Below are 17,517 nucleotides of genomic sequence, written 5' to 3'. Positions count from 1 at the left end.
CCAGTCATATAGCTATCACTGACTTATCAACGTACAATTTATTTATAATCCTATTACTACTAAACCCAGTTAAGACCAGTAATGCAAGTTTTGCAAAAACAGGAATTAAAATTTTATTAATGCATGACAAATCATAATAAATTCTTCAAATACAGTAACTTATTTTTTGCCTGCATGCAACATTTCAGAGTTATTTCATTTTAGTAGAATACAGAGCATGGAAAGACAAGTTGTTCTGTTTCAAGAGACGTGGCACCTGAACATAAAGGTTAAGTTGAGAACTATAAATTACAGTACTGCATAATTGTAGACCTAGAATAAAATTGCATGGCACAGTATTGTATTTTCTTTTTTCGGTTTTATCTACTGTAGTTCAAAATTGCAAAGAATTTGCTGTAGCACAGTAGACTGTATTTAGAATTAAACTACAGTAATATATTTCATTTAAAGCGTGAAGGGATACATAATGCATATTATAAATTCACTGTTAGATTGGGGAGCCTCCCTTCCAATAAAGGACACCTTCCAGATGCGGACAGATTGTAACGTCCCTTCGATGTCCGTAAATGAGAGGTTTCACTGTATATGATATATTTCATAATTATTGTATCTTGTGTGCTGCAGGAAGGAAATATATACGATCTACATGCGACCGAAATAAAGTCGGAATGTATGGACCACAGCTATGATCTGAAATCAGAGGTAACATTTGAGGAAACTTCTGTGCCAATTGACTTTCCCATCGTGAAAAGTGAAGCTGAGGTGAGTGTAGTTATTGAAGTATTTTGGTCGGTTGTTCTAACGTTATTTACTGACTGATGTGGCTGCTACATTCAGGTGATCACGGATAAGAATATTTCTCACTTGCTGATCATTTCTTCATAATCCTTCATGAATTTTCTTCAACCTATTTTTGTGATAGACATTGCGATACTGAATGTTCACTAAAGTCTATCCATTTTGAATTTTTAAATTCTGGTGACGATATTTACCATGTGCACTACAGCTTTAATTGGTGGTCTATTATAGAGTGGGGGTCAGTCTCTCTTTTTTTTTTATTGGGTTATTTTACGGCACTGTATCAACATCTAGGTTATTTAGCGTCTGAATGAAATGAAGGTGATAATGCCGGTGAAATGAGTACAGGGTCCAGCACCGAAAGTTACCCATTATTTGCTCGTATTGGGTTGAGAGAAAACCCCGGAAAAAACCTCAATCAGGTAACTTGCCCCGACCAGGATTCGAACCCGGGCCACCTGGTTTCGCGGCCAGACGCACTGACCGTTACTCCACAGGTGAGGACGGGTCAGTCTCAATCCAGGGGTAGGTGAGTAAGCTTATGGTTTGTGCATGGTGTAGGAAATGCAGTTATAGTCCCGTTGCTCTTATTTCCGGCAGCCAATCACGTTGCAGGTCGGCTACATTTAAACGTGTGCGTCTTGTGTTTCACTGATGATGACGTTATGCATTTCCTAAGGCTCGATAAATACTTAATATAACCGCCCGCCATTTTGGCTCTTTCGTTGGCGTTCGCAGAAAGCACAGAGGACGTTATTTGCCGCTCAATTATTTGCTGAATTAAAGTGCGTTTGATTTATTATCATAGGAGCTACGTCACGAATATGTTTAACGTTGTTGCAAATAGATTCCGCGTCTGGTAGCTCGGCAACGAAAGAACAAAAATGGCGAACGATACTACCTACCTAGACTTTATAGAGCCTTCACTTCCTAAAATGTAAGCAAAGAGGAGGAGTCACACCGGGAATAACAAAATAACCTAGCCACGACAGCTCGCACCTGGGCAAGGTCGAACAGGGGCCTATTGCAGAAAGTATGGTTGGAAAGTTCGATCCTTATACTAGCCATGCTGTTGGTGATTGGAGGAGTGGAACTGAACCCAGGACCTGTGGAATCTGTGAAGTGCAGAGTTTGCAGAAGCAATTTTAGGACTGGCCTTCTGTGCATCACCTGTTCGACGTGGTTTCACTTCAGCTGCCAAAGCATGTTGGGATCCTTACAGATTAGAACATATTAAGACACTGGAAAAGATTCAAAAACGGGCTCTCAAGTGTTGTCGGAAAAATTCACCATTAAATACTATAATAAATATTTCTTATAATTCCTTTCATAATGCTGGTCAACAATGTTTTCCTTAAATGTACAATTTCTGCTGTTCTTTATGTAATATCGTCTGCTGATTCCAAAAATGAAGTCAGAATTTTTCTACCACCCACCACTTTTCTGTAATTTTAGAAAAATTGATTTATTTATATTGGTATGTACAGTCCTTAACTTGCTAATCGGAAGAAAATATTTCATATATTTCATTTTATTGCTTTAACAATTATTGACCTATAACTTTAGATCACTGTTGCCTGTGATATCAGAATTTATAGAAATGAATTTTATTCCTCATAAGACTGCGAGAGTTAATGTTAATTCTCAGTTGAGTTGGAACGTACAATCATGAAACTAGTTTCATAACTGGTGTTTTCTTTGTCCTAATTTTAAGTGTGGTAAAAGTATCTTATAAATAGGGACCGGATTTTTATGTAATTACATATTATATTCCTTTCAACCTAACCTTATATAAATAACAAATCTTTGCGAATCTTGTAATTACCATTAATATATTAAAATTTGATACTACATATTTTTACATATTTACCCCACATTACATATTATGGCTTAGTATTACATGTATCTACATATTTAGCGGTTTTATTCATTTTTACTTCTTTAAAAGGAAAAAGAAAACTGCTGCTGGGGAAGTTTACAATTTTAAATAAGCCTTTTTACCTACCCGACAAAAGATATATTTCGGGACTAAACATAACATCTAAGTTCCAGGAAGTAAAAGGGGCACTCACCCCTTACCGCCCACTGTACGCGGACAACATAGTAGTAGGGTCTAAAGACCTTACAAAGTTACAAGAAACAATAAACATCATGGTAAAATGGTGCAATAAAAACAAATTTGATATAAATGTGAACAAGACAGAAATGATGATACTCAGAAACGGCGGAAAAGCACCAGAAACAGTGGAAATCGTCATGAAGGAAAGAAAATTAAAAATTGTAGCAGACTGCAAATATCTAGGCTTAACTATACAAACCAGCGCAGATATTGATATTAAATATTTTCATGATTTTACATATTTCGGTACATATTCAGCTTATTTTTCTTACATACATATGTACATATTTCACATCTTGATATTACATCAAAATAAGTCCCAACTTATAAAGTAAAACATACCTCGAATTACTTTGGAAATCACAAACAATTTTTGTTACGTTTGTGGTTAATTAACTTTTAAAGCACACAAGTGAATTTTACTACATTAGTTAAGAGCTTACGAGTGTTCTTTTGATTGGAAAATAGATGAGGACAAGAACTGGGTTCCTGAAATCTGTTGTGCTCCATGTAATTCTATTAGCCTAACTGGTTGGATAAAAGGATCCCATGATATGCCTTTTGCAGTTCCAATGATATGTCAGGAACCTAAGAATCATTCAACAGACTGTTACTTTCTAGGAACCACAGATAATAATATTACAGAGAACTTGTCAGCGAGCTGATTCAGTACTATAACGTGATGGGGTGTCATGTATCTCTCATAATAACTTCTTGGATTATCATCTGTTTTTTCTTTCTTTAACTTGTAACAAAACTAACATAATTCAATTTAAATCCCGTCCAAATTCAACGTGCAAATTTCTAGCGCAGTAATTAACAATAGATACCTATTAGAAACAACAACAACCAAATTTCCTGGCTTAGAAATCGATAATGTGTTAAATTGGAAAAATCATATTAAAGAAATTACCCCCAAACTAAATTCAGCTTGTTTTGTTATTAGATCTATGCAAAAGATAGTAAATATCAATACCTTAAAAACAATATACTTTGCATACTTCCACTTGGTAACGAGTTTCGGAATAATATTCTAGGGAAATTCCACAGATAGTAACAATATATTTCTATTACAAAAAATAGTAATTAGAATAATAGTAGGTGTCAAATCTAGGGAATCGTGTAGGACTATTTTCAAAAAACTACAAATAATGCCCATGGCTTGTCAGTATATCTTTTCATTAATAGTCTTCCTCGTATGTAATCGTGAAAACTTTGTAACTAATTCAACAGTTCATAGCATAAATACACGTCAAAAAAATGACTTTCATACTCCATCGGCAAGTCTATCGTGCTATCAAAAAGGAGTGCGTTATAAGGCAGTAAGAATTTTTAATAGCCTCCCTATCGATATAAAAAATGAAACTCGAAACATAAAATTATTTAGGGCCAAATTAAAGAAGTACCTAATTTCTCACGCCTTCTATTCTGTAGGTGAATTCATGACATTCATAACACTTCATGAAATTGATACTAAAAGTATGTGTTGTACTAGTAGACTATATTATAAATCTCGTCTGTATATATTTCATCTAGACTGTGACTATAAATTAAGATTTTATAATAGTATTAAGTTTTTTGACCTGTTCCATATTCTAGCTGTAAGCATGTATGAATACCATGGAATGTTAATAAATAAAATACAATACCTTCGGGTAGTGAGTGACGAACATGGGAAGTGTTTTCATGAGGATTTTTCTGAAATGGAAAGGCGCTACCAGGAAAAATGTAGCCCAAATAGTCTGTCAGACAACTGCTGGACACTCAAAAGAGATGTTTCTCAAGCGAAGTACAACCTAAAATCTATTTCAAGTACATTTTAGGTTAATAAATTAGGTAAAATTTTACAAGGTATAAATACTAGAAAAGTCTGAAATACATTTCATATAATTACTCAAAAACCTTGGGCGATAGAAACGTTTTGAAGACAGATCTCAAATCAGCATGATAAATCCTACAAGAATCACCCTTTCTTTATCTTTTAACAAAAAATATGTTTCATTTTTTGATCAGTGTAATTAAAGTCCACAGGATTGATGTTTATGATTCGAGTGTCATTCTTATTTACTTTTGCAATTAACTTATTGTTTATGCAATTCATACTTAAAAGGGATATTTCTTACAAAATACCGTAATATTTTGTTTTCTGTTTTTTTTTTTTTTTTTAATTGCTATGCTTTTCTCAGCGACAGTGTTTCACTGTTTACTGGGTTTAATAGGATTTAAAATTAAGTCTACAACATATAAACTGCCATGCATTGATTCTTTAACTATTACTTCCCTATACCTTCGTTTGACATAATGATTGCAGGAGGAGGCACTTGAGTTAAATAAAGTAGAGGAGAAGGTCAAACTGGAAGTAACGACAGAAGAGGATGAAGTCTTTACTGAGAGGTGAGTGAAGTGTGAAGTGTGTGAGGCTTTACTACGTTTTTGGTTTAACAGCCTTGTAGAAATAATAGTGACGAAGGATAGAAATTTGTAATTAGTCTCTGTGTGTGTTTGTCTTTCTGTCCCTGTGGCTGTATGTGTTTCTTAATCTGTTTTTTTTCTGTCTGTCCTAGTCTTTTGTCCATTTATCGTCTCTGTGTGTTTTTGTCTTTCTTTATAATATTTTTCTAATATAAGAAATGATAATCATGCATTAAGTAATAAAATATACGCAGTGGGTAAAAAAACCGGCACAAAATTAGAAATACTCTATTTTCGGAAATAATAATAATAATAATAATAATAATAATAATAATAATAATAATAATAATAATAATAGTAGTAATCCGTGGCACTACAGCCTGTGTAGGGCCTAGACCAACCAGCTGGCTGCTGGCCTCATGCCCACATGTCCAACCAGAATGGAGGTATCGTGTGGTTAGCACGATCCCTCAGCCGTTATAACTGGCATTCGCATCCGGATTTTGCTACCTATCGCAGCTCCCTAAGTGCATCACGATACTGGGTGGGGACCGGTCCCATACACGGGCCAAAATTTCATGAGAAAATTTCTTCCCCCATGGGGACTCGAACCAGCGCGCATTCTGTAACGCGAGTCCTAGGCAGGATGCCTTAGACTGCAATGCCACGGCGCGGGACACTATTTTCGGAAATACAAAACATTAATTTATAATGTATACACTGTTGGAGAAAGTAGAATTTAAAGATGAGCAGGACTTTCTATTATGTTTTATGAGGCTCATTTAAAATCTTATGGATGTCAATATACAATGATGCGAAAAATGTTGTTTTTGAAGACAATTTATTATTTCAAAATGCAGTAACTGAATGTTGGTAAAATTAATAATAATTAATAATCTTTCAAATAATGAAAATTAAAAATGATGCTCTATGTGACTGCCATTTGCCCTCATAACCATTTGTAGGCATCTTTCCCATTGTCCAATAGCGCTGGATATCTGTCTTTGGTCAAACCGGTCCCAACATTCAAGAAGGCGTTGTCTTAAATATTCAATATTACGAATTCTTGTTTTGTAGTAAACTCCTTTTTGTAGTTGACTCCTTACAAAATAGTCCATAGAATTAAGATCTCGTTTGAAACTCAGCGGAAACCATCAGAGAATCTGAGAAAGGCGATCTTTCACGCAGTAATCTCTCAGGAGGGATATCAGAAACAGACCATTCTCGCTGAGCGTAGTTCCTTACAATTTAACAGGTTGATAAATTATCATATTGGTGCAAATGTTTAAAGAAAATCTTGTCTTCGTTCGTTAAGCGATCCATTATTCACATAATGAGAACTCAAAATGGAAGAAAACAAGTGATGATAGCACAACAAATGGCTTGGCCTGCTGAACTCGTAAGATGATACTGTTAATTCGGCATAAACGATCGATTTTGCACAGCCGTACAAAAAATCAAAATAATGTTTAATAAATGGTAAAAAATTAAATATTACAGTACTTTTCCGGTCTACAAGGACTGTGAAATTTCCCTATGAAATAAACTTTGAAGTGAAATCATTAGCTACTGGAATATAACCATTTAACTTTTGTGCCGTTTTTTTTTGTCTCACTGTATATAATGCCTTTTCATGCTTGTACCATATAGTACGTGTTTGCATGCATTGAGTGCGCGTGACTTTTCTGTGAATAATAGTAAAAAGTTACAGATTTTTAAATGTTTTCATTAACTTTTCGAAGTCAAGTCAACATGCTCTCTCAATATACCAATCCACAAGCTTAATAGAAAAGACCAGGTTTTATTATCAAGATTAAGAATTGGACATACAAAATTAACTCATTCCTACCTCATATCAAGAAATTAACCATCAACCTGTGAAACCTGTCATTGCTTACTCACCGTTAAACACGTCACCATAGAATGCCGAAAATACCACACCTCAAGGAAAAAGTACAACATACCAAATGATATATCTACAGCACTCAATAATACAGATGTTCTTCTACAAGTAATTCATTTCTTTAAAGAAATTTCCTTGTATAATATGATTTGATTGTAAAATTTATACTCTTCACACACTCTGTTTATTAATTTTTTGTTATTTAATTATTATTATTATTATTATTATTATTATTATTATTATTATTATTATTTTTTTTACCTCTAGATACATTGTAATATATTTTGTATCTTGTTTGTAATCATCACTGCTTGTCTTGCATTGTTCTGTATATGAATATTGTGGTCGCAAAAAGACCATGCAGTTATGCGACCTAAAATAAATCTTAAAAAAAAAAAAAAAAAGTCTATGAGCCAGGGACTATTCTTATATTGCCTGTAGTTGAGCCATGAAAAAATGTAAGCTGTAATAATATCCCACTGAACATTGGCACCTGCCCTCGCTGCAGGTGTGAGGGGTCCAAAATTGCAGCCAAGCCATATGGCCTCTCAGGATTATTTCGTCACAGCTAAAGAAGTGTGAAGCCAATTGTTTGAATTGTTAACGCGATTTCGATACTCCTACATTTATATTAGACATGAATTATACACTTTGAGTAAACCATATAAGAACAGCTTTGATGTGAGCTGTCATTAATTTTCGAATGTCGCCTGAAGAGAAAATATATTGCATGAACTTCATTAATTACTTTTCACATCATAGATCCATGAGTCCACACCTGTGGAGTAACGGTCAGCGCGTCTGGCCGCGAAACCAGGTGGACCGGGTTCGAATCCCGGTCGGGGCAATTTACCTGGTCCACAGGTGTGGACTCTTTTGTTTCAATTACCTTGATATGGTATTTTGTTATATCTTCTTCTGTAGAATTTTTACATAAAGATCTCTAATTTATATACATTGAAATATTTTTCAGCGTTACTTACTAGTTCCATGTACATATAATAAAATTTGTCTCTCATGTAATTGTTTGCCGGTGATTTGCTTTGCTTTAGTGTTTATTGCTCTAACTCGAATCATATTTTCTTCACAGCATTGAAGTACCTGATTCCTGCAACGGTATTACTGAAAACGAGTGTCTTCAGACAGTAGAGAAAACATTCAAATGTGATGTTTGTGGAAAGTTGTATCTAGACTTTGCAAAGCTCACAAGCCATTCTCTTTTACATATGCGGAAGAGACCGTTCATTTGTAAAGTGTGTGGAAAGGATTGTTTCGAGTTTTTTCGTCTGGAAAGACATGTGCGTGTGCATACCGGCGAGAAGCCATTTAGTTGTAATATATGTGGAAAGAAATTTTCGGATGCGGGTTACGTGATGAAAAAGCATGCACGTGTACACACAGGAGAAAAGCCGTTCAGTTGTGATTTATGTAAGAAGAATTTTTCTGATTTGTGTAATTTGAAACAGCATGTACGTGTGCACACAGGCGATAAACCATTCAGTTGTGACGTATGTGGAAACAAATTTAACCAATATAGTCATCTGAAAAAGCATGCATATGTACACACAGGTGAGAAGCCATTCAGATGTCATATATGTATGAAAACATTTTCGGTAGCAAATTCTCTAAAGCATCATGTTCTCTTACATTCGGGCGAGAAGCCATTCAGCTGCGAAGAATGTGGAAAGAAATTTTTGCTATTTTCTAGTTTCAAAAAGCACGAACGTTTGCACACAGACGAGAAGGCATTCAATTGTGTTGTATGTGGAAAGAAATTTTCCATTTTGGGTAATCTGAAACAGCACGCACTCGTACACACAGGTGAGAAGCCATACTGTTGTCATATATGTGGAAAGAAATTTTCGCAGTCTAGTCATCTGAAAAAGCATGAACGCGTACATAGAGGCGATAAAACATAATACATACAATTTTGTGGATGTAATGTTTGGGCGAATTCGGTGAGAATTATAAAGTGTCAAATGTCCAAGGCTGAGTGTATAACAGATAAGACTCTGAGAGTGACTTTCCTACTCAATATATTCCAATACTTGATTTGATGTTATGATCGTATCACAATCGTTATCTGCCAAACACTATGCAGTGTTCCTGTGTCAGGAGTTTCCCTGCACATAAATCTAATATACCAAAATTCTGTATTCAAGATTTTTTTAAGAAAACTCACTCCAAATTATGTTTTTTGTGATAGGTATATCGTATTAAGGACGTAACAAAATCGTTGCAGTGAATAAAAAAAGATTTTGATAATTAATCTAATTAATGTATCCACCTGTTTCCTGACAACATAAAGTTCACTGTAGTTTATTCAGTTTTCGTTTTTCACGAGAAATAAGGGGTATTTTGATTGGTGTTCATTATAAATGCCTGTTGCTAGTAGCCAAGGTTGAGGTGTAGTCAATATATACTGCAGGGCTGTGTCTTCTGCAAATGGTACTGATGATTTTAATTGATTTATTTTGTGGTTTATGGATGGACAGTATAGAAGAATGTGTTCCAGATCTTCATCATGATTATTACACCACAGACAAGTAGGATTATCAGAAATGTGAAATTGGTGTAGGTACAATTGTGTGACAATGTGACTTGATCCGGGTCTTTTTAAAAATGTTTGAACACCTCTGGGCAATTTTTTGTACATTTCCAGGTCATTTGGTTTCTTTTGTACAGGCTGTAAAATTTTTCCTTTGTCAGAAGAGAGCCTATTGTTCATCCATAGGTTTGTAAAATGAAACTTTACTGAAGCAAAAGCAGTGAATAGAGATATCACTTGTAGAGGTTTTGGTTGCAAGTATGTTGCGTTTTGTAATATTATCGACTTTCACGTTTCCAGGTATACCACAATGACTAGGTATCCATTGAAATGTTATTTCCTTTTGCATTTTTTTAGTTTACTTAGTTGTTTCTGAATTGGAATAATTATATGTGCGTATAGGTTTGGTGCGTATTTGATTATATTAATTATAGGCCCCTTTTAGTCGGTAAATATGCAAATAGACTTTTCGGAAATTTTAGTAACACACTGAAGAGCAGCATCTGTTACTGAGTATTCCCAGTCCGAGTGAAATCATGCAGAAACTACCAAATGATCAGAATAATAAAAATCTTTCATTGTAGTTGTACACTAAAATATTCGAAAATATATCCGAACATATAACCTTAGCGCTCGTGGGCAAATAATTACGACAATTGAAACCAAATTGTGATAGTATATTATTAAAAGCAGAAACTGATTTCTGACTAGTTGTAATATCAAAATTTTAATTAACATCTCATCCAAAAATTATTTTATGATTTGGCCAATTATTCAAATAGGTTAAAAGATTATTAAGATGACCTAAAACAATTTAGCATCAGTATCTGGTGTATGGTAAACATTAATTAAAATTAACTTACTGGAATCATCTATTAATGTACATTCTTCAAAATGCTTTGGTAGACAAAATATTCGACATTTAAAATTTTGCATGGAATATTATATATATTATTAGCATGCCTCCACGCTTAAATTGTGATCTTGTATGAATATATATTCTTTTATAACCATAAATATTTACAAATTCCATTTCCTCATTTCAAGGTCAATGTTCACATAGACATATCTTCCAATATATTTAACTTCCCACTTATATCCTGATATTGAAAAAATTGTACATACAATAAAAAGTTATCCCAAAATATTTTGGGTGTCAGCAACACCTCGCGGGACTCTTAATGTTACAAAATTAGGCGCGACTGCTTAAGGGTTAAGTGATATTGATCACAAAAAATTCAGTATTCTCATTGGCGAATCGACAGACATGCCAGTTTCAAAGTTATTGGTTGTGTGCATTCGATATTTTGTGTCTACCTTTGGTATTATTGAACTTTAAAACTGCCATTCAAATAGTATTGTGCATGATGTTAAAGAACTCCTCAAATCACTTGAACTAGATCCAAAAAAAAATCAAGGGGTAAGAACAGATAATGGAAGTGTTATGTGTGGTGTCATTAATGATGCATATGTTCAAATGAATAATGATTTTCAAAATAATTTCATTATACTAATTCCACAGTCTAGTATACACAGTCACGAAGATAGATACGTAGTAAATATGCATCCATAGATAGTTACTAACCACTAGAATCGCTACTATCGCCTGTTCACAGATAATGCGAAATAGTACACAGTCTGTTGTTTCTAGTACCCTCATAAACTCAAGCTTCGTGACTGTATATATTAGACTGTGCTAATACATTGCATTTGTCATTCTTTGCAATTAGCGCTATCTCATGTCACAAGAAATCTTGCCAAAAACATATTGACATTCCCACCCATTTTCCCGAATGGACGTTTTCCGAAGCCACCTTTCCCGAATGGACTTTTTCCCAAATGCAAGATCCCGAAGACACGGTCCCGAATTTCATTTACTACTCCGTTTCCCGAATATATTATGCGAGAAATTCCTGAACAGTAAAAGACATGAACTGACAATCACTACATGTTGCCAGGAAACAAAAAATAAAGTCCACACCTGTGAAGTAACGGTCAGCGCGTCTGGCTGCGAAGCTAGGTGGCCCGGGTTCGAATCCCGGTCGGGGCAAGTTACCTGGTTGAGGTTTTTCCGGGGTTTTCCCTCAACCCAATAGGAGCAAATGCTGGGTAACTTTCGATGCTGCACACCGGACTCATTTCACCGGCATTATCACCTTCATATCATTCAGACGCTAAATAACCTAGATGTTGATACAGCGTCGTAAAATAACCCAAAAAAAAAACAACAAATAAATAAATTACACTTAGGCAAACATATTATTTAATTTATATTATGAGAAGCATTGCAGATGAAGCTACAAATTACAACTTTAGCGCGAGATAGACCTAAAAAGCTTTTGCTGGAAGGTTACGTGCATTTAAAGAGAAGGGTGTGGCTGGAGGAAAAATATACTAGGATTGTGCAACAGATCGTTCCAAAGAATGTTCTGCGTGGCCAATTACGTCTGGACCGCCTAATAACCTGCAAGAACCGAAAGGGCCAGCCGTATCCTGACTGAGTTCCAAAAGGAAGAGAGAGATACGAGAACCATGGTTGCAGAATTCATATTGGGTAGACGCGTGAGGGTACAACAGGAGAGAGAGTGGCTTCAACTTCAAACAGGAATTCGAATTATCGTGCAGGTTTATCACACCTATGCAGCCAATAACAGACACCTCGATTACTTGAGAACACTTGGACATTATTTTAGTTTGTAAAGAGGAAGTGTAATTAATTATACCATAATTATATTAAATACATTTGAATAGTAATATAGGCCTACACTAATGTATTATCGAGAAAATTGAAAACAGAGATATCGAGAATGTGGATTCGGGAATTTTATATTCGGGAAAATGGAATTCTGGAAAAATGGAAATCAAAGAAATCGGGAAAATGTCTGTCGGAAATGTGAATTCGGGAAAACTGAAGTTCGGGAATGCGGATTCGGGAAAATGTCCGGGAATCAAATATTGAATTTCTGATTCCTGAAACATGTAGGCATTCTACTTTGCGACATCTGTCTTATAAAAATGTATATACAACACTGTAAATAATTGTAGAAGCGACCTCTTACAAATTCCTGAAATGTGGAACACTCGTTAGGTGTCCATTGAACCAGCCATGAATAGAATTCTAGAACAATATCATGAATTGATTTATATTTTGATTTCGCACAATGTAAGGATGATTGCTATACTGTGGAAAAGTTTACAGTGTGTACAAGGATCCTGCCAACAACATCTATCTGAACTACATAAAAACATTATTTTGAATGAGGTTCAGAGAGTCGATAAATTATTTGAATCAGAAAATGCAGATCCCACAAAATTATTGGAATTACTATCAAACTAGGTAGGCTAAATTCATTAAAGGGGAGAATTTTAAATTCGTTGGCTAGAATATTGATCCCTTAAAGTATAGAATTGATGACCATATTGATTCGAACTCATGTCTTGGGTTTTTCGGTTGAAAATTAGCTGAAAATTCCAATTGTGAGGCGACATCCTGAAAAATTTACGAGAAAGGACTGTTAATTTTGCAAAAAAAAAAAAAAAAAAAAAAAAAAAAGTTCTGACAGAAATTCAGAAAAGGAGCCCTAAAAATGTAGAAATTCTCAAGAAAATGTAAGTGCTTAGTAACGATAAATTTTAAAAATTATTTAAGTAAATTCTTACTGATTTGACTATAGCTTTAGGTTTATGTAAATGCTACTGACAAAAACTGAAAACCAGTGAACATACTTCACGGAATGGGTCTATCAGTCTACCACCTTAGAATTTTGGATAGAAGTTAATCAATATAAAGATACTGCTGGTGAAAATTCTTTTTCCTATGAAATCCCATCAACTGTTTTATAGCATGTTGGAACAAAGGCAGCACATCATAAGCGAAAACAGCAGAGAAAACTGAAGGTGTTGAAACGGGAATTGACATCAGAAGGTCTGCCTGGGTGTCGCAGTTGTTATAGCGCTGGCCTTCTGTGCCCGAGTTTGCGGATTCGATCCCCGTCCAGGTAAGAGTGCCTAAATGCGGGACTCATATCAGTAGATTTACTGGCATGCAAAATAACTCCTAAAAGATAAAATTCCGGCGCACTGGCGACGCTGATATATCTCGGTAGTTGCGAGCGTCTTTAAATGAAACATATATATATTTTTAACATTGACATCGGAAGGGAGGAAGAGGACGACGACATCTATTCCTGTTAAGGAGAGATTATGTTATATTGTATCATAGTAGAAATACATTTACAATTTTATTCTACTTTATGCGCGGTTTGTACTCGCTGGTTCTCTATAACATTTTTTGGTCAGTTTTAGCCCACAGGCCGTTTAAACACTTTTACTCACAAGGTGTTGGCGAGCCTGTTTTTCCGTACACTACAATCACAGCGATCTCGATCGTATCAACCTGAAAGATTTAGTGAAAGTTGCAATATTATCTCTGTTACTTCGTATTAATATTGAACGTGACTAATGCTGTAGGCTGTCAGCAATCCATTATACGGTATTCTTTCGCAGAGGTAAGTGTATACATTGTTGTGTATTGTTACATTGTATTCTGTGTAACCACAAGTTGCATGATTTATTCTTCACAAACGGACTTCGGCCAAAATCAAGATAGAAGTTTAGGACTAAACAGCATTCACCTACTTTCCATATTCACTTCAATCAGTCTCTCCTTCGTGGTATACGTTTGTTCTTAGTGGAGAAATGGATACATTTCTCTCTTTCTTTGGCTCATATATCAAAATTGGACAACAGGAAGACTCATTTGTGCTCCATTTGAAACTTATGTTATGCTATCTGTGTGAATATTATGAAATGGGCAAATATGAATAACAAAACTGGAAAAAATAATTATATTAAATTGCGTGCTTTTTTCTCACATTGGTTACATTTGCTCCTATTATTGAAGATTCTGGTATCAGTTCAGCTTAACAAATTTTTTTCATGTGAGATTTTCTAATTAAAAAAAAAAAACAAGGGATTGTTGTTATCTTTCCCTTACAGCCCACTGTTTAAGGTATCTTCTGTACTTCAGATTTCACTTGTCTTCGAACATTTCTTTTTTCACGATGTCATATCTGCTATTTTCTTTCTTTTTTTTTTTACATTCTTTGCCATAGTCCCTTTTTTTCTGCAACTCCTCTTTAGTCATATTTGCCCTCTGCCTACGTATCTTTTCCCTTTCATATTTCCTACTTTCATCATCAGACTTTTTTTCTTTCCTATAAACAATCACAAGAAATAATAGTATTTAATAATTGTATGTTAAATGAAACCTTGGTCCCACAATAAAGGGACCGACGTTACAGGGACCGTTGTTACAAATTAGTATAATTTCCGCAATAGTTCTGACAAAATAAATCGTTAAAAATATAATGGAGGTTAGATTTTTAGTCGACAAACATTGTAATGTTTTGCATATACTACGAACGTTTAATATATACAAACTATATTTAATACCACCTGGGATCGGTGTTACCCATAGAAAACATAACATTCAGTCATCAGTGATGATTTTTGTATTTTTTCAATAAAATAAATTACGACAATGGACGAAAAGTTTTTCAACTGGCGCCATGTTGACCTCTCATCACTACCAACCGTTAAAATTTACTACATTAAGCAAAATTGTCTTTTGTGTAGCTCTTTTATTTCGAGGGACCGGCATTACGAAATTTTTGGGGACAAACTTTACGTTAAAGTTGTGTCTTTTCAGAATTAAACAAACAACAATTCCTGTCTTTAATAAGTATTTTAACTATTTATTTTTATAATCTTGACCAAGGAAATAAAATCAAATCGAAAAATTCCTAGAAAAACTTAGTAAAACAGAGTAAAATGTAGTTGGGGACATAGGGACCGTAGTTACATTTTGACGTTTGGACGTTATTTTTTAAATATAAATTTTAAAATTAATCCTTTTATGCTTTGTTTCCAACTAAAACATGTGATAGTTAATTAAACGCAAAAGTAATCAGTTAACATTTTCAAGAAACTCCTTAAATCAGCCGGGACATACATTTACCCATTTTAGAATATTTACTCATCTACTGTTCTGCAGTATCGTTGAATTGCTAGTATAACATACGTCGGTGCTAAATATCTTTGTGGCAACGTCAGTATTAAATTCCCAATTTGTTTTTAAGGTAAATACTGTAACATCTCTAGAATCAGCATTTTCATCTGGGCTCGTTTGTGTGTGTGTGTGTGTGTGTGTGTGTGTGTGTGTGTGTGTGTGTGTGTGTGTGTGTGTGTGTGTGTGTGTTGTGTGTGCGTGCGTGCGTTCGCGTGTGTGTGTGTTTTTTTTTTTCACGTGCTAGTAAGTACAGTAAAACCATAGTCTAGTATATACAGTCACGAAGCTTGAGTTTATGAGGGCACTAGGAACAATAGACTGTGCAGGTACTATTTCGCATTGTCTGTGATGAGGTGATAGTAGCGATCCTAGTGGTTAGCATATTTACTACGTACCTATTAAGCTTCGTGACTTTATATACTAACTAGACTGTGATAAAACCTCGTTAATACGCTTCCTCTTATTACGCTCTCCCATTCATTACGATCTTTTTTATACAGTCCCTGGACATGTCATATATAATTCTGTATAATTTCACCCTCTAGTAACACTAACAAATCCCGCTGGTTGCGCTTTTCCCGATCGGAAATAAGTAAAAAAAATTCTGTATAAATCGCGAAATTTATAGTTTTGAAGTCCACACCTTTGGAGTAACGGTCAGCACGTCTGGCCGCGAAACCAGGTGGCCTGGGTTTGAATCCCGTTCGGGGCAAGTTACCTGGTTGAGGTTTTTTCCGGGGTTTTCCCTCAACCCAATACGAGCAAATGGTGGGTAACTTTCGGTGCTGGACTCCGGACTCATTTCACTGGCATTATCATCTTAATTTCATTCAGACACTAAATAACCTAGATGTTGATAAAGCGTCGTAAAATAACCCAATAAAATAAAAATAAAAATAGTTTTGAAGGCATGATGAAATATGTTTCTGTGCCTGTACTGAGCGTTTCCGTACCATGAGTGCAAGAAAAGAATTTCACCCTCTACCTTTCCGAAGATGTATTTACTGATACTTTTCTTTGTATGTAAGCATTTTAACACTTCAACGTCTACCTGTAAATAAAATCCTGCCCTTTCTGTAAAATGTAGTCATCGTTAGAATTCTGAAGTGTATAGTAAATTTGATATTTCAAAATGGCAAAGCAGATATCTCTGTCGGTAAGTGAATAATTACATTAGCGTTGTTCCTAGTGGTATATCAAATTAAGTTATTTGTAATTACTTGAACCGCATAGAAAATGTTTTCATTTATGATAGCAGTACAAATACACGGCAGAAAGCATTTTTTTTTTTTCATATAAAATGAGCTCTTATTTTCATTTTGTACTGTAACTAATCTACAATAAAGTACGTTTCTTATGAAGTGGTGTCAATTGTTTTCCCCATTTCATAAATCATTTCCAGTCTATAGTACTGTCCCGCTTATAATGCTTTGAGGGCAATCCTTGACGAGCGTAATAACGGGGTTATAATGTTTATTCAAATTTATTCACAATTTACATTTAAAATGATACATATGAACATATAGCCTACCCGAAATGAGCATATGCTCGTGCTCGGGTACAATCCAATAGTCTACATAAATTTTACAGAGATCAATAATAATGTTAATGTTAGAAATAATAATAATAATAATAATAATAATAATAATAATAATAATAATAATAAT

At 34.7% G+C, this 17,517-nt stretch overlaps 2 protein-coding genes across 3 annotated transcripts in view; both read left to right on the top strand.

Annotated features, from left to right (window-relative positions):
* Positions 1-9,401, top strand: part of LOC138691728 (zinc finger protein ZFP2-like) — a 60,381-nt gene extending 50,980 nt beyond the window's left edge. For both annotated transcript variants that reach the window (XM_069814040.1, XM_069814039.1), the window contains exons 7-9: positions 625-762; positions 5,229-5,311; positions 8,323-9,401. In XM_069814040.1, the coding sequence (XP_069670141.1) occupies positions 625-762; positions 5,229-5,311; positions 8,323-9,151 (1,050 nt within the window). In that variant the 3' untranslated portion in view covers positions 9,152-9,401. The remainder of the gene's footprint in view (positions 1-624; positions 763-5,228; positions 5,312-8,322) is intronic.
* Positions 9,402-14,164: 4,763 nt separating this feature from the next.
* LOC138691727 (zinc finger protein 596-like) overlaps positions 14,165-17,517 on the top strand; it is a 38,147-nt gene continuing 34,794 nt past the window's right edge. The window contains exon 1 of the mRNA XM_069814038.1: positions 14,165-14,288. The gene's annotated coding sequence lies outside the window, so the exon portion shown is untranslated. The remainder of the gene's footprint in view (positions 14,289-17,517) is intronic.

The sequence above is a fragment of the Periplaneta americana genome, chromosome 16 (assembly GCF_040183065.1).
Source record: "Periplaneta americana isolate PAMFEO1 chromosome 16, P.americana_PAMFEO1_priV1, whole genome shotgun sequence".
NCBI lineage: Eukaryota > Metazoa > Arthropoda > Insecta > Blattodea > Blattidae > Periplaneta > Periplaneta americana.
This window is presented reverse-complemented; position numbering and strand designations above follow the sequence as displayed.